The sequence below is a fragment of the Polypterus senegalus genome, chromosome 14, assembly GCF_016835505.1.
Source record: "Polypterus senegalus isolate Bchr_013 chromosome 14, ASM1683550v1, whole genome shotgun sequence".
Lineage (NCBI taxonomy): Eukaryota > Metazoa > Chordata > Cladistia > Polypteriformes > Polypteridae > Polypterus > Polypterus senegalus.
In genome coordinates, this window is record NC_053167.1 from 85905659 (window position 1) to 85921811 (window position 16153).

Consider the following 16153-nt stretch of genomic DNA (forward strand, 5'->3'; position numbering starts at 1 on the left):
AGTGAGCATGATTTTACCAGAGAAGAAAACATAGTGGCTATTGCTTTAACTTTCTAAGCAAATTAAATAGTATTTTACTCAATTTCAGTCTTTCAATTCTATTTAAAACATTGTTTTTGCAGGTAAATAGGGAACTGAATTTGCAGCAGCTGAACATCTTTAATATTATTGATTCTTACACTAGAGGGAGCAGCAAGATCAGGTGAAATGTAGTTTGATATGACCAATTAAATAAGAGAGAGACTATCATGTAGGGTAATACTTGATTTGTTCATTAGTACTTTGGAACAGTGTTTGACTAATTATCATTTATTATGAGAGTGTATGACTCTTGCTTCTATTTGCAGGGAAAGATTACATTTAATTAAATATGTTTTTGTGTTACAGTGAAATTATGGTCTACAAATCTGGACAATTCTGTAGCTAGTATTGAAGCAAAGGCTAATGTCTGCTGTGTGAAATTCAGTCCCACATCACGTTATCACCTTGCTTTTGGCTGTGCAGGTAACTTGATTTTTGAAGATCAGTGTAATTTTGTTGCTTGCTTAAGAATGATTTTTGATGCTTGTGTTGCATCAAGTGTACACTTTAATTGCAATTACTGTAATGACAAAACTAAGTAATGTGCAACAATAAAATCTATTCATTTCAGTCTTCTTTAGGAAGATGTCAATAACCATTTCTTTAAATCAGACCTATTAAAAACATGTTAATACTTTTACTTTATCACAAAGGTTTTTGGAATTTCGCTGCCAGTCTTTTTTTTTAATTACCATGCCTTTTTGTTTCCTCTAAATGCATATAATTGTACCATTTAGAAACACTAAAAGTATTTTAACATATTGTTTCTAAACAGTCATGGTTAGCTACTTCATAGTCCATATCATTGATTTAAAAAGAAGTATACGTTTGGAAATCTCAACAGCAATGTGACATTTTTTGTATCTGATTAATTCTAACAGAACACTACTCTTTGCTCTTCAATATTTTGTCATGTAAAGTATTTTTTATTTGTTAAACATTGTTTTATAATGCCTTTAATCAAAAATACAGTACAATATATTTTATTAAGAATAATACCTTAATCTGTCTAGATTTTTTAAGTACCTACTTGTATGATTACTCACCTAACCTGTATGTCAGTGACTGGACTAGAACAAAAACTGTTCAGCTAAAAGCAGTACTTGTAGTTTACATTCAGTACTTAGCATTTGTCATGTGTGACATTAATTTGGCATTAACCTTGGTGGAAATCAATTGTGATTATGGATATGTAGTATCCCACCTTCAATCCAATCTTCAAAATTATTAAATTCCTAAACAAAACTATGTTTTGACATTGTGTTTTATTGCTGCAAGCTTAATTATTTTTAACACCTTTGTTAAAGAGTATAAAAGTGTTAGCATTTCTGAAATTATAGTAATATTTCTGTCAATTTATCTTCCAATATGAATTGTAGTACATAAATTCATCCTTTTGTTAAATCTCCAAAAATTGCAGTTTTAACTTTGAAAATACTGGTTTTGTTTACTTTACAGATCACTGTGTTCATTACTACGATCTCCGAAACACTAAGCAGCCTATCATGGTTTTCAAAGGTCACCGCAAAGCAGTGTCTTATGCCAAGTTTGTTAATGGCGAAGAAATTGTGTCAGCGTGAGTTAATCCTCGACATTTCTAATCTAAATTTAAAATGTATTTATTTGTTGCAGATTTTATATACTTGGTTATTCAAGGTAATTTAAACAATTTGCACATGCACACTTTGAAAACTTTAGAAGTCGCATTTTAGGTGTGATTGTTTTTCACAGCTTTAATTACAAAATGCCGTTGTTTTAAGTGGGCGTTCATAGATCCAGTATCCTAGGTTTAAGCTCCACACCTGGTCCTGTGTGAGTGTAGGTTAGGGTGTGTACAGTATTTGAGTAAGCACTGGATTTTACTGTCCAAGTTTTTTTCCTGCCTTGAAGCCAGTGCCGTAGGAATACACTTTACCCCCTTTAAAAACCTTGAACTGGATTAAGTGAAAAGTGCAATTTCAATCCCCAATGACTTTGAACTGGATTGAATGAAATAATGTGATTTTTACGGAAAGCCACATGAATCTTACTGCAAGTTATTGTTTTACAATAATCATTGTGGAAAATAACACTCCTTTTGATGCATCAGTCTCAATTTCTAGCTTTTTAGGCCAGTTGACACAGTGTGAGGAAAATGTTAAATGATGTTTGCAAAGTATTCCATCACGATTAAAATGAAAAACATTTAGCTTTTTGACGATTACTTGTGTTTTGTTCTGTGTATTGTTATGTATTTACCCCCTTTTTTGACACCCACTGCATGCCCAACCTACCTGGAAAGGGGTCTCTGTTTGAACTGCCTTTCCCAATGTTTTTCCATTTTTTTTCCCTACAAGAATTTTTTGGGGGGAGTTTTTCCTAGTCTTCTTAGAGAGTCAAGGCTGAGGAGCTGTCAAAAGGCTGGGCTTGTTAAAGCCCATTGTGTCACTTATTGAGTGATTTTGGGCTATATAAAAATACATTGTATTCTATTGCATTGTGTTGTATAAACTGACGGTAACATTCTCTTGATCTGTCTTTGTTAAATTTACAATTGCAAAGCCAGAGCCTAGTGTCCTAGAAATGCATAAGCATCACAGTTGCCATGTACATTGAACTCAGTAGATGCAAATTTAGTTAAGAAATGTAAATATATAAATAAAGCCTTTGAGATATCATAAATAATGTTTTCTTTGATATCTACAAGTTGCTTTCTGGAAAAAAATCCAAATATTGCCTTATTTTAGTCTCTGACTAATTCGCTTCGAAGCATTCAGTTCTATCTCCATATGGTGCTTAATTTCAGTACTTGTTATTTGTGTTTTTCACAGGTCTACAGATAGTCAGCTCAAATTATGGAATGTTAATAAGCCTCATTGTTTGCGATCGTTTAAGGGTCACATTAATGAGAAGAATTTTGTGGGTCTGGCTTCCAATGGTGACTATGTTGCTTGTGGTAAGCTATTACATTCTAAATTATTTAAAAATGTCAGATATGTAATATTTTATAATGGGTTTCCTGCTTTTAAAAAATGTTGTGCAAGTGTAAATAAAATGTAATTCATTCTTTTTGACTTGTATTGCCAGCTGGAGAATAACTATATATAGCACTTGCATTGGAGATATATACATTTTTGATAAGGACATTTCAGTAGTAGAAGCTGAATTTTTTTCTTTTTCTATAAATAAGTGTGCCTTGCATTTTCTTCTTTTGCTTCTAGGCAGCTATTGATTTATACAGTACTCTTCATTTATTTAGTAATTTTTATCAATTTAATTTTCTGTTTATATGGTATTATTAGGTGTAACTTTTTAAATATTTTTATTATTAGGAGCATTAAAGTATTAAAATACATTTAACCGTCGACCTACTGTACTGGTAGCAAAGTTCAGCTTAAGCAATGAGTAGTTAGTTTTTAGAAGACAGCTCTAAAGGCAGTCATTAGTGTTGGCTGCTAATGGTTAAATTTAAAACAAAAGGTCACAGATTTAAAACTCTTCATGTTAAATGTGTGATTATGGATTTAGTTGTATTTTGAATTTTAGTAAACTTTTTTTAACAGTAAAATTATACATGTTGATATACATTTAACATTTCTTTAAATACAGGTTAACTTTTTATGATAGATTTTTATGTTAGTAAAATTATAATTATTTGTAATTCAAGATCTGTACTGCAGACCAACTATACCTATAACAGACTTTTAGCCAGACATTTTAGCTACAAATGGAACAGAGGAGATACATTATATTTTTTGTCTTGGTTTCTCCAGTGTTACTTTCTTAAGTTTCTTTTTTCATTATTTCTTTTTCAGTCTGTAAAGCAGTAATCCATTAGTTTATTAAACCACTCCCATGTTCATGACCCCTAAAAGTACAGTGTTTGTTAGTCGTGTTCTGTAAGTACTGCTTGTATTAGAAAGTTGAAATTTAGAATAGTAATCCACTAAACAGAGATGTACAATTTAACTGCATATATGCTATAATGATAACTGCATTTTGGGCAACCTGTCCTTTACTGTGTTTAAAGATTGCCCAAAACCACTCAAAATGAATGTCATGTCTGCATTAACTTTTGATCAACCTATGATATACATGTTTAAACTTGTATAATTATTTTTGGATAGAACCTTTTGTAGGAAAATAGTTTGCAGGATGTCTACGTATGAGTTGCATTGTCACCAGCGTTTTTGGGTTTGATATTAATTGTGCTTGCAGACATTTGAATATTATTAATAAACTACTATCATCTAAAAAATGTACATTTTTTCTAAACTGATCTTTGTTTCCTTTTTTATTGCAGGAAGTGAGAACAACTCTCTCTACTTATATTACAAAGGTCTTTCCAAAACGTTGCTAACATTCAAGTTTGACACAGTGAAAAGTGTCCTTGATAAAGACAAAAAGGAGGATGACACCAACGAGTTTGTTAGTGCTGTGTGTTGGAGAGCACTACCTGATGAAGTAAATAAGACTTGTGTTTTTACTTTGCTAGTTCATTTGCTGATTTGTTAATCATAATACAGGCTGTAATATCTTCCCCCGCAATTTTATTAGTTTTTTAACATTGGCAACAATCATTAGGTTATAATGTAATGTTCTAAAAAAACAGATTTAATCATTCTTTTTTTTAATATTTTTATTAATATTTATTTCAAGAAAGTAGTACATTTTAAAGTCCAGCAGATAAAATTTGCAGAGCTTACACAACCAATACCTTTAATGTCAATGTAGAAAAGACTCCACAGAGAGTTTTAAAATTAAACAGAAAACAAACAAAGCCTAATGAAGCAGGAATTCATCCACCACCCGAGGGAAAAACAGCCAATAGAAAAGGAAAAAACACATCTTTTTCACCCTACTTGAATGTTTATCCTTATCTTTTTTACTTAGGTTTTGCCGTGTTTTAAAAAAGATTTGAACAGATCCTATAAGCGAGAATTAGATTTTTTTTTTCTGATTTCATATAATATAAAACATCAGTTAACCACTGAGATATAAAAGGCAGATTGGGATTCTTCCAGTTAGGCAAGATAATTCTGTGTGCCATTAGTGCAGTATAGGCTATTACAATTAATTTTTCCTTATTCACTTTAAGCCCATCTGGTAGTACACCAAATAGTTTAATGGTTAAGAGTAATTGTAACAGCAGAGCTATCTGATAAGTATTTAAAAAGTGTTGTCCAAAATGTTGTTAATTTGGTGCACTCCCAAAACATATGGCCTATTGATACTGGATGTAGATTGCAACACTCACAAATTACATTTTGCCCTGGATACATTTTGAACAAAATAAGCGTGATTGATGAAAGATTTTAAGCTGAATTATTGAGTGCTTTGTGCATATAGAGCTTGAGTGCATTCTGTACATGACCGAGTTTCATTTCTTTTCCAGGTAAAATTGAGTAGATGTCTTTTAATAAAATTTTAAATTCTGGAAATAGTGGAGAAATTGTATTGCTTGAAAATTAAATTTAGATATTTTTCGATATTTTTATTTCGATGAAGTTAGTATTTACCAGAGCAGAAAGCAGAGCATATAAAGAAGCAAGATTTTTAGTTCCCATTGCTGATCAGTCCGGTGTAAATTCATTAATTTGTGCCAATATCTAGGTCTTTATAGTTTGTATATTTGACACACGGTAGTAAAATTTGAAGATCAAGTAGTGCTGTGCTACCTTCTGCTTTATATCTTTGTAGAGTTGTCTTTTTTTATATGTGAACGTCTCGCATTCCAGATTAATGAGGGTATAATTGAGTCTAGTTTCTTAAAGAACAATTTGTTGATGTATATAGGGTTGATCTGAAATAGAAATACAGTGGTACCTCGGTATATGTCTGCTTTGGAATAAGTCCAACTTGGTATACGTCCTGTTTGGACGCAAAAAATTTTTCTTGGTATACAACCTTTGTTTGTAATACGACTCACATGCTAGAACACCGCACGCTACCCTTGTTTACCTCTCTCAAGACAAAGCCACAACTACCTACGAGCATCAGTACACCAGTTGCTAGCATTCAGTGAACAACCCGCGCTATAATTCTCTGTGAATTTTCATGTGATTTTTGTGTTTTCTCGCGTAAATTTGAATTGATTGTTGAAAAGTATGAAGGTGGCATGCATATCCGGAACTTGGCTGCTGCATACCGTATGCCGAGAACGACGGTATCTACGATTGTGGAAAACAAAGATGTTATTAAAAGGTAAAGTGAGGTTACATTTTCATTTATTTCATCTAATTGCTTTTGTATTTATGTATTTTAGTATTAAGCAGTGTTTCAATTATTTTATACAACTCCATCAATGTATAATATGCCAATAACAATAGGATTTTTTTCTTGGGACTGGATTAATCATTTTCCCTTTATTTCTTATGGGAAAAATTTGTTTGGTATACGTCATATTTGGTATACGTCCAAGGATCTGGAACGGATTAAGGACCTATACCAAGGTACCACTGTAGAAGCTTAACAAGGATGTTCATCTTGACAGTATTGATTCTTTCCACTATTGATAGACATCCAACCTAGTATGGTGTGCTAGAAAATTCATTGGAAAAGCCCACTGTTGTTTACATTAATTTTGAGTTCAGATGTCTTTAGAAATTCTGCTAATGCAATAAGAACTAATAGTAAAGATATTTGTGGGTCTAATGTATAATGTACCTGTGAAAAGACAGCCCCCCGGGCACAGACAGACACCAAATGTCCATAAACACACATGTTTATTATGATTTCCTTTAACACTACCCGACACAATGCTTTAGTTAGCACAAACTCAGTTCCTTCTTTCCTTCAATCTTCATATTCCTGCCGCCTTTACTCCTCTCTTCCCGAGCTTTGTCTTCCTCCTCCCGAGCTTGGTCTTTCACCTCCCAACTCCGGCTTCTGACTGGAGAAAGGCAGCCTCTTTTATAACCAGCCAGATGTGTTCCAGGTGCTCCTTGACGATCTGGTGGCACTTCCTGGTGTGGCAGAAGTCCCGCATTAGCACCCTGAAGCACTCCGGGTGTCCCAGGGCTTCACAGTCCTGCAGGGGCTCCCCTGGGCTGACCATGAGCCCCATTAGGGCTGAGCTTCTGAGCTTCTATGCTTCATTCCCGTGGCCCCCATACAAACCAGGGCAGCTGCCCTCTCATGGCCCAGGGAAGGTATAGTCCCTCTCCCAGTCCTTCCAGGTGTCCTGGCTGGGCATGGCCCCCAGCTGTCCGCCACAGTACCATATATCTGCATATATTAATATTTTCTGTTTGAGTCCTCCTTTGGTAATGCCCTATATCATTGTATTCTGAAAATGAATGGCCAATGGATATTGCAAAAAAGCAATGGTGATAGAGAGCACCTTTGTTCAGTACCTGGTTCTAGTTTAAAGTTGTCCCAGCTCATTTTGTTAATACGAGCTGAAGCTTCAGGACTGGTATAAAGTAATTTATCAATGTTGATATATTTGGGCCATAACCAAATTTGTGCAATATGGTGAATAGATACATAGTCCATTCGGCTCTGTGAAAGGCTTTTTCTGCATCCAAAGATAACACCTCTGATGTGTTCAGTGTTGTAGTTGAGTATATTATGTTAAACAGATGGCAAAGGCTTGAAGCTAAGTATCTGCCTTTAATGAATCTGGTTTGGTCTTGTGATATTACCGAAGGATGCACTTTCTCAATCCTTCTAACTATAGCTTTGGAGAGTATTTTAACCTTATTCAGAGGTGTAATTGGTCTATATGATGCACATTGTAGTAAATCCTTATTTTGTCTTGGGGGGAAAAACAGTAGTTAGATTAGATACTGTAGAATTAACTAGCTTGTTAATTCAGTGAGCCTCTCCAAGTGATCATACCAGCCTATCACACAACGGTATAGAAAGTCCCACTTTATTTTAGTACTACATGAATTATGTCATAACCAAATACACTTTACTTTTCCAGCAAGATTTGCTGCAGTTTGTGAAGTTCATAAACTGAAACTCAGTAAGTTCAAAACATGCAGCTTTGACAACTACCACAAAGACCAAAATGTATACCTAAAAGCTTTTTAAGCAAGTAACAGAAGTAGATAGGTTGAGTGTGACGATGTGGGTTCTGGCTCCACGCTCCCTTTGATGTTTGGGAACCCTTGAACCCAACACCGTCGATAATGTTACCGAGTGAGCCAGTCAGTGGAGGCAAATAATTCCAGCAAGGGGAAGGTAAAAAGTGCAAAAGTGCTTTTATTAAAAACAGTCAACAAAAACAGTGTTCCATAAATAGTGCAGTTTCAATTCAAATTCTTCATCAAATAATCCATAAAAGAACGTGGGGGATAAAACCAATAAATAGAAAAAAACACATCCTTAAAACCAGAGGTTAAAATCTTCTCTTGGAAGCAGTCTTAAAAACAACAAACAAGCTCCGTGCTTATTTTCTGTTAGCGTCTCACCTGCTTATCCCGTTTGGGCCAAGCAGCAGGCAAGACGCTCTTTGCAGCTGCCCTCTTCTAGACACACACACACGAGACTGGAGACCTCCCGATCCCTGGCTCCGGTATGGCACTCATCCCAGTCCCGGAGAACTTGGTTTCCACCAACGGCCAGGTCGCTCACGTTGGGGATTCCCACCACCAAGTCTCCCGACTTCCGCTGCCTTTCAATGGCCTCTCTGCGGCCAGTCGCCTTCCCTGGTCACTCCCGCTACCTGATCGCTCAGCGGGAGCGACATCAACACAAACGCCTGGGTGTCGGCCTAACACCCAGCTTCCACGCAGCTGTCCACGAGCGCTCATTCGCTCGCCCGTCCGCTCTCTCTTGCGCTCTCTCTCTCTCTCTCTCTCTTACACCGACCTGCTTCCTCTCCTGCTCCCGGTAACCTCCGTCCTCTCCTTTCCTTTCTCTTTCCACTTTTTTTTTCCCCTTAAAACTGACTCGCACTTCTTTTTAAAATGACGAGGGCCACAGCAGCTGCAGCATTAGCCACGGGACAATCATGAATGTGGGCAGTTCCTCACCTGTGCACTAGGTGAGAAACGCCCACACCCTACGGATCGTCCCGCGGCCCACTATGGCCCAACGTCCCCTCACTAAGCCGCGAGCACATCGATTACCTATTTAAAATGAATGGCCTTTGCTTAACGAGCTGTGGACCCATAACACCACATTGAGACATTACAAAGTGATTAAAAATGAAGGAATTGGTCAAAAAGTGTCATTCTCACTCTGCCTGTTTAATAATATGGTACTACTGTGTGTCATGGATCCAAACTTATCAGTACTAGTCATCCATCCATTATCCAACCCGCTATAGCCCAACCACAGGGTCACGGGGGTCTGCTGGAGCCAATCCCAGCCAACACAGGGAGCAAGGCAGGAAACAGACCCCGGGCAGGGCGCCAGCCCACCACAGAGTACTAGTCAGTGTATTTGAAAAACAATTACAGGGTCACTGGGTCCAAAATTAATTTGAATATCTTTTTTTTTTCTCCAGTTAGACAAAATGCAAATTCTTTTTGTGTAATTTTAATTTTGCCAGTACTGTAGAAGCATCAAACAATAATTAAATAATAAAAAAAATATTAGTTATTTCTTTAGTAGGTAGAATTAATATTGTGAAAACCAATACCCTTCTAAAACCTATTTCTTCTTTACTGTATACATCCCTTTTTTAAAGTTAGATTTGCCTCTAATTTAATTCTATTGGAATGCCCATTAAAAAGGCAACTCTGTGAAAATCTAAACGGAATAGCAAGCTTTGTTTCCTTTGGAAAGGAATTACTTTTCAAACTCCTCTTCATATGCTTTGCTTTGTTCTCCAGCCATCAGCAACTATTGGCTGTTTATTATCAATTCAATTGTTCATCACTTGCTTAAAATATGAAAGAAAAATATAGGTTGCAGATGCTGTTCTCTACTGTTTCAGTGCATGATGATATACTAGTCATCCTTCTTTGACTTCCACAGTGTTTCATACATCTCCAAGAAAACATTTATTAACAATGTATTTGTGTCTGTTGATTAGTAAACAGTCAAATGTAAACTTCGAGCCACACCAAGTTTTTGGTTTAATGAACAGGTTAGAAATTTTGCCAAATGGAACTTGCCCCATGTTCTTAATATTCCATTAATATCTACACTTGAATATGTTGTAGGTAGTAATTACAAAAACACAGCACAAATTCCTAGATGTTTTTTTTTGGCATAATTTAGATAGGCCTATTACTCTGAATGATTCAAAGTATCAATAGTCAGTCATGGACTAAATCTTAATTTGTAAACAATATCATCATACACCTTTAAGTTTTGTAAATCTTTGCAAGTGCCAGATTTACATATGCACCCAGTCCTCAAAAAGAATTATTTGGAGTAACACCAGACAGGATAAGATTACGATGTTATAAATCTGCTGTCCACTGATTTAATGCTACCTGCATGTTAACTTAATGGAAGAATCCAACTCCTAAAAGTCAATGGAACTCAATGTTTCATATTATTTGAAGCTAGGAAAAAAAAATCTAATTTTCCAAAAGAGGAAGGGTCCAAAGCTTTTTCAGAATTTGGCAAGAATTCATTAATGCTGTTCTAAAATAGCCAGTGGGGTTCATTTTGTGGAATATTGTATTGTGTGCTCACGATTCAGATGTGTTTTGCTTGTTGTGGTGTAATTTTAAGCTAAATAAAACAAATTCAGACATTTATAAGTTACAAAGCATGGCAATAGTAATAGACAAAGTAACAGTAACAAGCAAAACTATACAACTTCAGTGTAATTAAACTACAATGCAGCAGAACACGAAACTCATACTTACTGAGTAAGGCTTTCATAACTAGTGTTCTAGTTGTAGTGAAAGTGCTGATCTGGTGGGATATCCTATTGTCTACATCCAGACCCTGTACAGATGCATTTAAGAATGTAAATAGGATGTTACATTATATAGCCCATAGTTTTGAAATAAAAGTCAAGACAATTTATAATTAAAGCTATATTATACATGTGTGAGGTTTCTTTTGGAATATTATATGCAGTTTTAATCGCCAGATTACAAAAATGACTCTGTAGCTCTAGCAGAAATCCAGAGAAGAAAAAAAAGAAAACTAGGTCTATTCCAGAACACCGAGCTGCAAGAAAATTTTGAAGGAGTTAACCTTTTTAGTTTAAGCAAATGGGTGTTATTGAGTGATATGATTTAAATGATGAACCTTTTAAAGGTTATTAGTTTGGTTTATTCCATCTGTTATTTTAAAATGATTTCTTCAACAAAAACAGAGAAACACCAATGGAAACTTGTAAAAGGTACAATTTATGTGAACATGATTATTTCTTCAAAGAGAAAACTTTAGAATAAGTACTGTGCAAGGTAGTAGTACTTCGGGGACCTTCAAAACTCGACTTGATGGGATTTTTATAGAAATTGCTTTCTAGTACATTGAATTTATGAGCTTTATTGAAAAGAAATGCCTGGTTATAATAGAATTGTTATGTATTGATATAAAATGTTTCAGGTCCTATACTGTTGTCAGCGGCAAGAATGCGTTTCAGTTGTGATCAACAACATAATAATGAAAACATCCTCTTGATAAAGTTTATGTGGTTCATTCTTTTGCCAGTTCGTTTATTCTTTTTTTTTTTTTTTTAATTTTAAGGGTGATGCCAAATAACCTGAAAATAACATTTATGGGTGAAGTGATGCTGAATCTTCATTAGATGTCTAATTTTTACTTAGAGAAGCCAGTATTTTTATAATGCATATATCCTAAAGTCCCATTTATTATTATTATTTATTTATTTTTTTTTTTTTACAGGAGTCTAATGTGCTTATTGCTGCCAATAGTCAAGGCACTATTAAGGTGAGGTTAAAGTTACACAAGGGTTTATTTGTTGTTCTTTTAAAACACACTATTCTGTCTGAATGAAAAATGCTACTTGGGGTAGGTGTTGCATAGCAACTGTTAAACTGTAGCAAATATTAATGTGTTGACTGAAGATACCATCAAGCACTGCTTCCATCTCTCTTCTGTGACCCTGAGCAAGCAGCTTTAACTCTGTTGTGTTCAATTGTCAAAAATATACTGCTCAAAACAATTAGGAAGGAACACAAGGAACACTTTTAATCAGAGTATAGCATCAAGTCAATGAAACTTCTGGGATATTGATCTAGTCAGTTAAGTAGCAGAGGAGATTGCTAATCAGTTTCAGCTGCTTTGGTGTTAATGAAATTAACAACAGGTGCATTAGAGGGGCAACAATGAGATGACCCCCCAAAACAGAAACGGTTTAACAGGTAGAGGCCACTGACATTTTCAGACTGTTTTTTCACTAGTTTTGCATTTGGCTATGGTCAGTGTCACTACTTGTAGTATGAGATGAAACCTGGACCCTACAGAGGTTGCACAGGTAGTTCAACTTCTCCAGGATGGCACATCAATACGTGCCATTGCCAGAAAGTTTGCTGCGTCTCTCGGCACAGTCTGAAGGGTATGGGGGAGATTCCAGAAGACCGGCAGTTACTCTAGGAGAGCTGGACAGAGATCCGTAGAAGGTCCTTAGTCCATCAACAGGACCGGTATCTGCTTCTTTGGGCAAGGAGGAACAGCACTGCCAAAACCCTACAAAATGACCTCCAGCAGACTACTGGTGTGAATGTCTTTGACCAAACAATCAAAAACAGACTTTACGAGGGTGGCCTGAGGGTCCGACTTCCTCTAATGGGGCCCTGTGTTCACTGCCCAGCCCTGTGGAGCATGATTGGCATTTGCCATACAATACCAGACTTGGCAGGTCTGCCACTGGCTCCCTGTGCTTTTCACAAATGAGAGCAGGTTCTCCCTGAGTATTTGTGACAGATGTGAAAGGGTCTGGAGAAGCAGTGGAGAACGTTATGCTGCCTGTTACATGGTTAAGCATGACCATTTTGGTGGTGGGTCAGTGATGGTCTGGGGAAGCATATCCATGGAGGGACACACAGACCTCTACAGGCTAGACAATGGCACCTTGACTACCATTAGGTATTGGGATGAAATCCTTGGACCCATTGTCATACCCTATACTGGTGCAGTGAGTCCTGGGTCTCTCCTGGTGCACGACAACGCCCTGCCTCATGTGGTTAGAGAGTATGCAGGCAGTTCCTGGAGGATGAAGGAATTGATACCATTGACTGGGCCACACACTCGCCTGACCTAAATCTAATAGAAAACCTCTGGAACATGGTTTCGGTCTATCCGACGCCGCCAGGTTGCACCTCAGACTGTTCAGGAGCTCAGTGATGCCCTGGTCCAGATCTGGGAGGAGATCCCCCAAGACACCATCCATTGTGTCATTGTCAGGCATGCATAAAAGCACGTGGGGTCCATAAAAACTACTGAGTATGATTTTGAGTTGCTGCAATGAAATTTCGGAAAAATGGACTAACCTGCTGCATCATTTTTTCACTTTGATATTCGGAGTGTCTTTGAATTCAGCCCTCTGTACATTGATAATTTTCATTTCCATCAAACGATGTGGCATCCTTTTGTTCCTAACACATTACCCAGTCCATATTAGTATAGATATTCAGCATGATTTTTTTTTCCCATTGACATCTGATGTGTTTTCAAAGTGTTCCTTTAATATTTCTGAGCACTTTATATTTAAGTGGCAGAATATGTACAGATTATGTAAGGCCAATGGAATATGTAAGGTGTCTGGCACATTTACAAAGAATTCTCATTGTTATTGGAATCGCCAGCTAATTACAATTAGTCATCTTCTTGATTAAAGTGAAAATTTACATAACGTGCCTGTTGGATCACTGCAGCAAGTACAAATTAAGCACAAGAATTTTTGAACTTTTTGTGAAAAACAAAACAAGGCCTACCTTTTCTGTGTTGAAATTGAAAGCCATTTTCACTAGGCCATCAGTCAGACATACAGTGGTGTGAAAAACTATTTGCCCCCTTCCTGATTTCTTATTCTTTTGCATGTTTGTCACACAAAATGTTTCTGATCATCAAACACATTTAACCATTAGTCAAATATAACACAAGTAAACACAAAATGCAGTTTTTAAATGATGGTTTTATTATTTAGGGAGAAAAAAATCCAAACCTACATGGCCCGTGTGAAAAAGTAATTGCCCCCTGAACCTAATAACTGGTTGGGCCACCCTTAGCAGCAATAACTGCAATCAAGCGTTTGCGATAACTTGCAATGAGTCTTTTACAGCGCTCTGGAGGAATTTTGGCCCACTCATCTTTGCAGAATTGTTGTAATTCAGCTTTATTTGAGGGTTTTCTAGCATGAACCGCCTTTTTAAGGTCATGCCATAGCATCTCAATTGGATTCAGGTCAGGACTTTGACTAGGCCACTCCAAAGTCTTCATTTTGTTTTTCTTCAGCCATTCAGAGGTGGATTTGCTGGTGTGTTTTGGGTCATTGTTCTGTTGCAGCACCCAAGATCGCTTCAGCTTGAGTTGACGAACAGATGGCCGGACATTCTCCTTCAGGATTTTTTGGTAGACAGTGGAATTCATGGTTCCATCTATCACAGCAAGCCTTCCAGGTCCTGAAGCAGCAAAACAACCCCAGACCATCACACTACCACCACCATATTTTACTGTTGGTATGATGTTCTTTTTCTGAAATGCTGTGTTCCTTTTACGCCAGATGTAACGGGACATTTGCCTTCCAAAAAGTTCAACTTTTGTCTCACCAGTCCACAAGGTATTTTCCCAAAAGTCTTGGCAATCATTGAGGTGTTTTTTTAGCAAAATTGAGACGAGCCCTAATGATCTTTTTGCTTAAGAGTGGTTTGCGTCTTGGAAATCTGCCATGCAGGCCGTTTTTGCCCAGTCTCTTTCTTATGGTGGAGTCGTGAACACTGACCTTAATTGAGGCAAGTGAGGCCTGCAGTTCTTTAGACGTTGTCCTGGGGTCTTTTGTGACCTCTCGGATGAGTCGTCTCTGCGCTCTTGGGGTAATTTTGGTTGGCGGCCCCTCCTGGGAAGGTTCACCACTGTTCCATGTTTTTGCCATTTGTGGATAATGGCTCTCACTGTGGTTCACTGGAGTCCCAAAGCTTTAGAAATGGCTTTATAACCTTTACCAGACTGATAGATCTCAATTACTTCTGTTCTCATTTGTTCCTGAATTTCTTTGGATCTTGGCATGATGTCTAGCTTTTGAGGTGCTTTTGGTCTACTTCTCTGTGTCAGGCAGCTCCTATTTAAGTGATTTCTTGATTGAAACAGGTGTGGCAGTAATCAGGCCTGGGGTGGCTACGAAATTGAACTCGTGTGATACACCACAGTTAGGTTATTTTTAACAAGGGGCAATTACTTTTTCACACAGGGCCATGTAGGTTTGGATTTTTTTTTCTCCCTAAATAATAAAAACTATCATTTAAAAACTGCATTTTGTGTTTACTTGTGTTATATTTGACTAATGGTTAAATGTGTTTGATGATCAGAAACATTTTGTGTGACAAACATGCAAAAGAATAAGAAATCAGGAAGGGGGCAAATAGTTTTTCACACCACTGTATTTTCCAAGTCTGTCTGTCTTCTGTGATAGCTTGCACTTTACAAAACAGCTGCATTCTTGTTTTCTAATTTGCATTGTAAATTTCATCTCTTATGAACAGTATTAACAAATAGAATGGTTCAGTCTGTATAGGTAATTCCATTTGTTACTGTAATAATATATTTTATTTATATAGCATTTTTCTCATGCTCAAGCAACATTAACTCATGATCTTGTTTTCTGTTCTCATTTAGGTACTGGAGCTTGTATGAGAGAAACCTTTTCCTGGAGTTGACCAACCAAATTGTATACCTAGCATTTTTTTTTCTTTTTTTTAATCTTGGTAAGGGTAGGGGAAAGAAAAGTGGACTTGAAGCCATTTTTGAACATCTACCAGAATATTTGTAAAGGATTATAATATTTTTCAATTGTTTTTTATTTTTATCACCGAGTTACCTGTATAAAGACTACAAACGGACTCTGATTTGATGTGGAGAGACCATATTTCTTTATATGTGGCATATTAACAAAAGAAAAAGTCTATTCAACTTTCATTTTGAATAAAGTTTATTAACTTACATTTTGTAAACTGTTGTCTTTTTTTTTTTTTCAACAATCTAGTGGCAT

The 16153-nt window shown here is 36.5% G+C and overlaps 1 protein-coding gene across 2 annotated transcripts in view; it reads left to right on the forward strand.

Moving 5' to 3' along the window:
- cop1 (COP1 E3 ubiquitin ligase) overlaps positions 1-15944 on the forward strand; it is a 91108-nt gene extending 75164 nt beyond the window's left edge. For both annotated transcript variants that reach the window (XM_039734787.1, XM_039734788.1), the window contains 6 exons: positions 388-504; positions 1540-1657; positions 2892-3016; positions 4364-4524; positions 11833-11877; positions 15781-15944. In XM_039734787.1, the coding sequence (XP_039590721.1) occupies positions 388-504; positions 1540-1657; positions 2892-3016; positions 4364-4524; positions 11833-11877; positions 15781-15798 (584 nt within the window). In that variant the 3' untranslated portion in view covers positions 15799-15944. The remainder of the gene's footprint in view (positions 1-387; positions 505-1539; positions 1658-2891; positions 3017-4363; positions 4525-11832; positions 11878-15780) is intronic.
- The last annotated feature ends 209 nt before the right edge of the window (positions 15945-16153 follow it).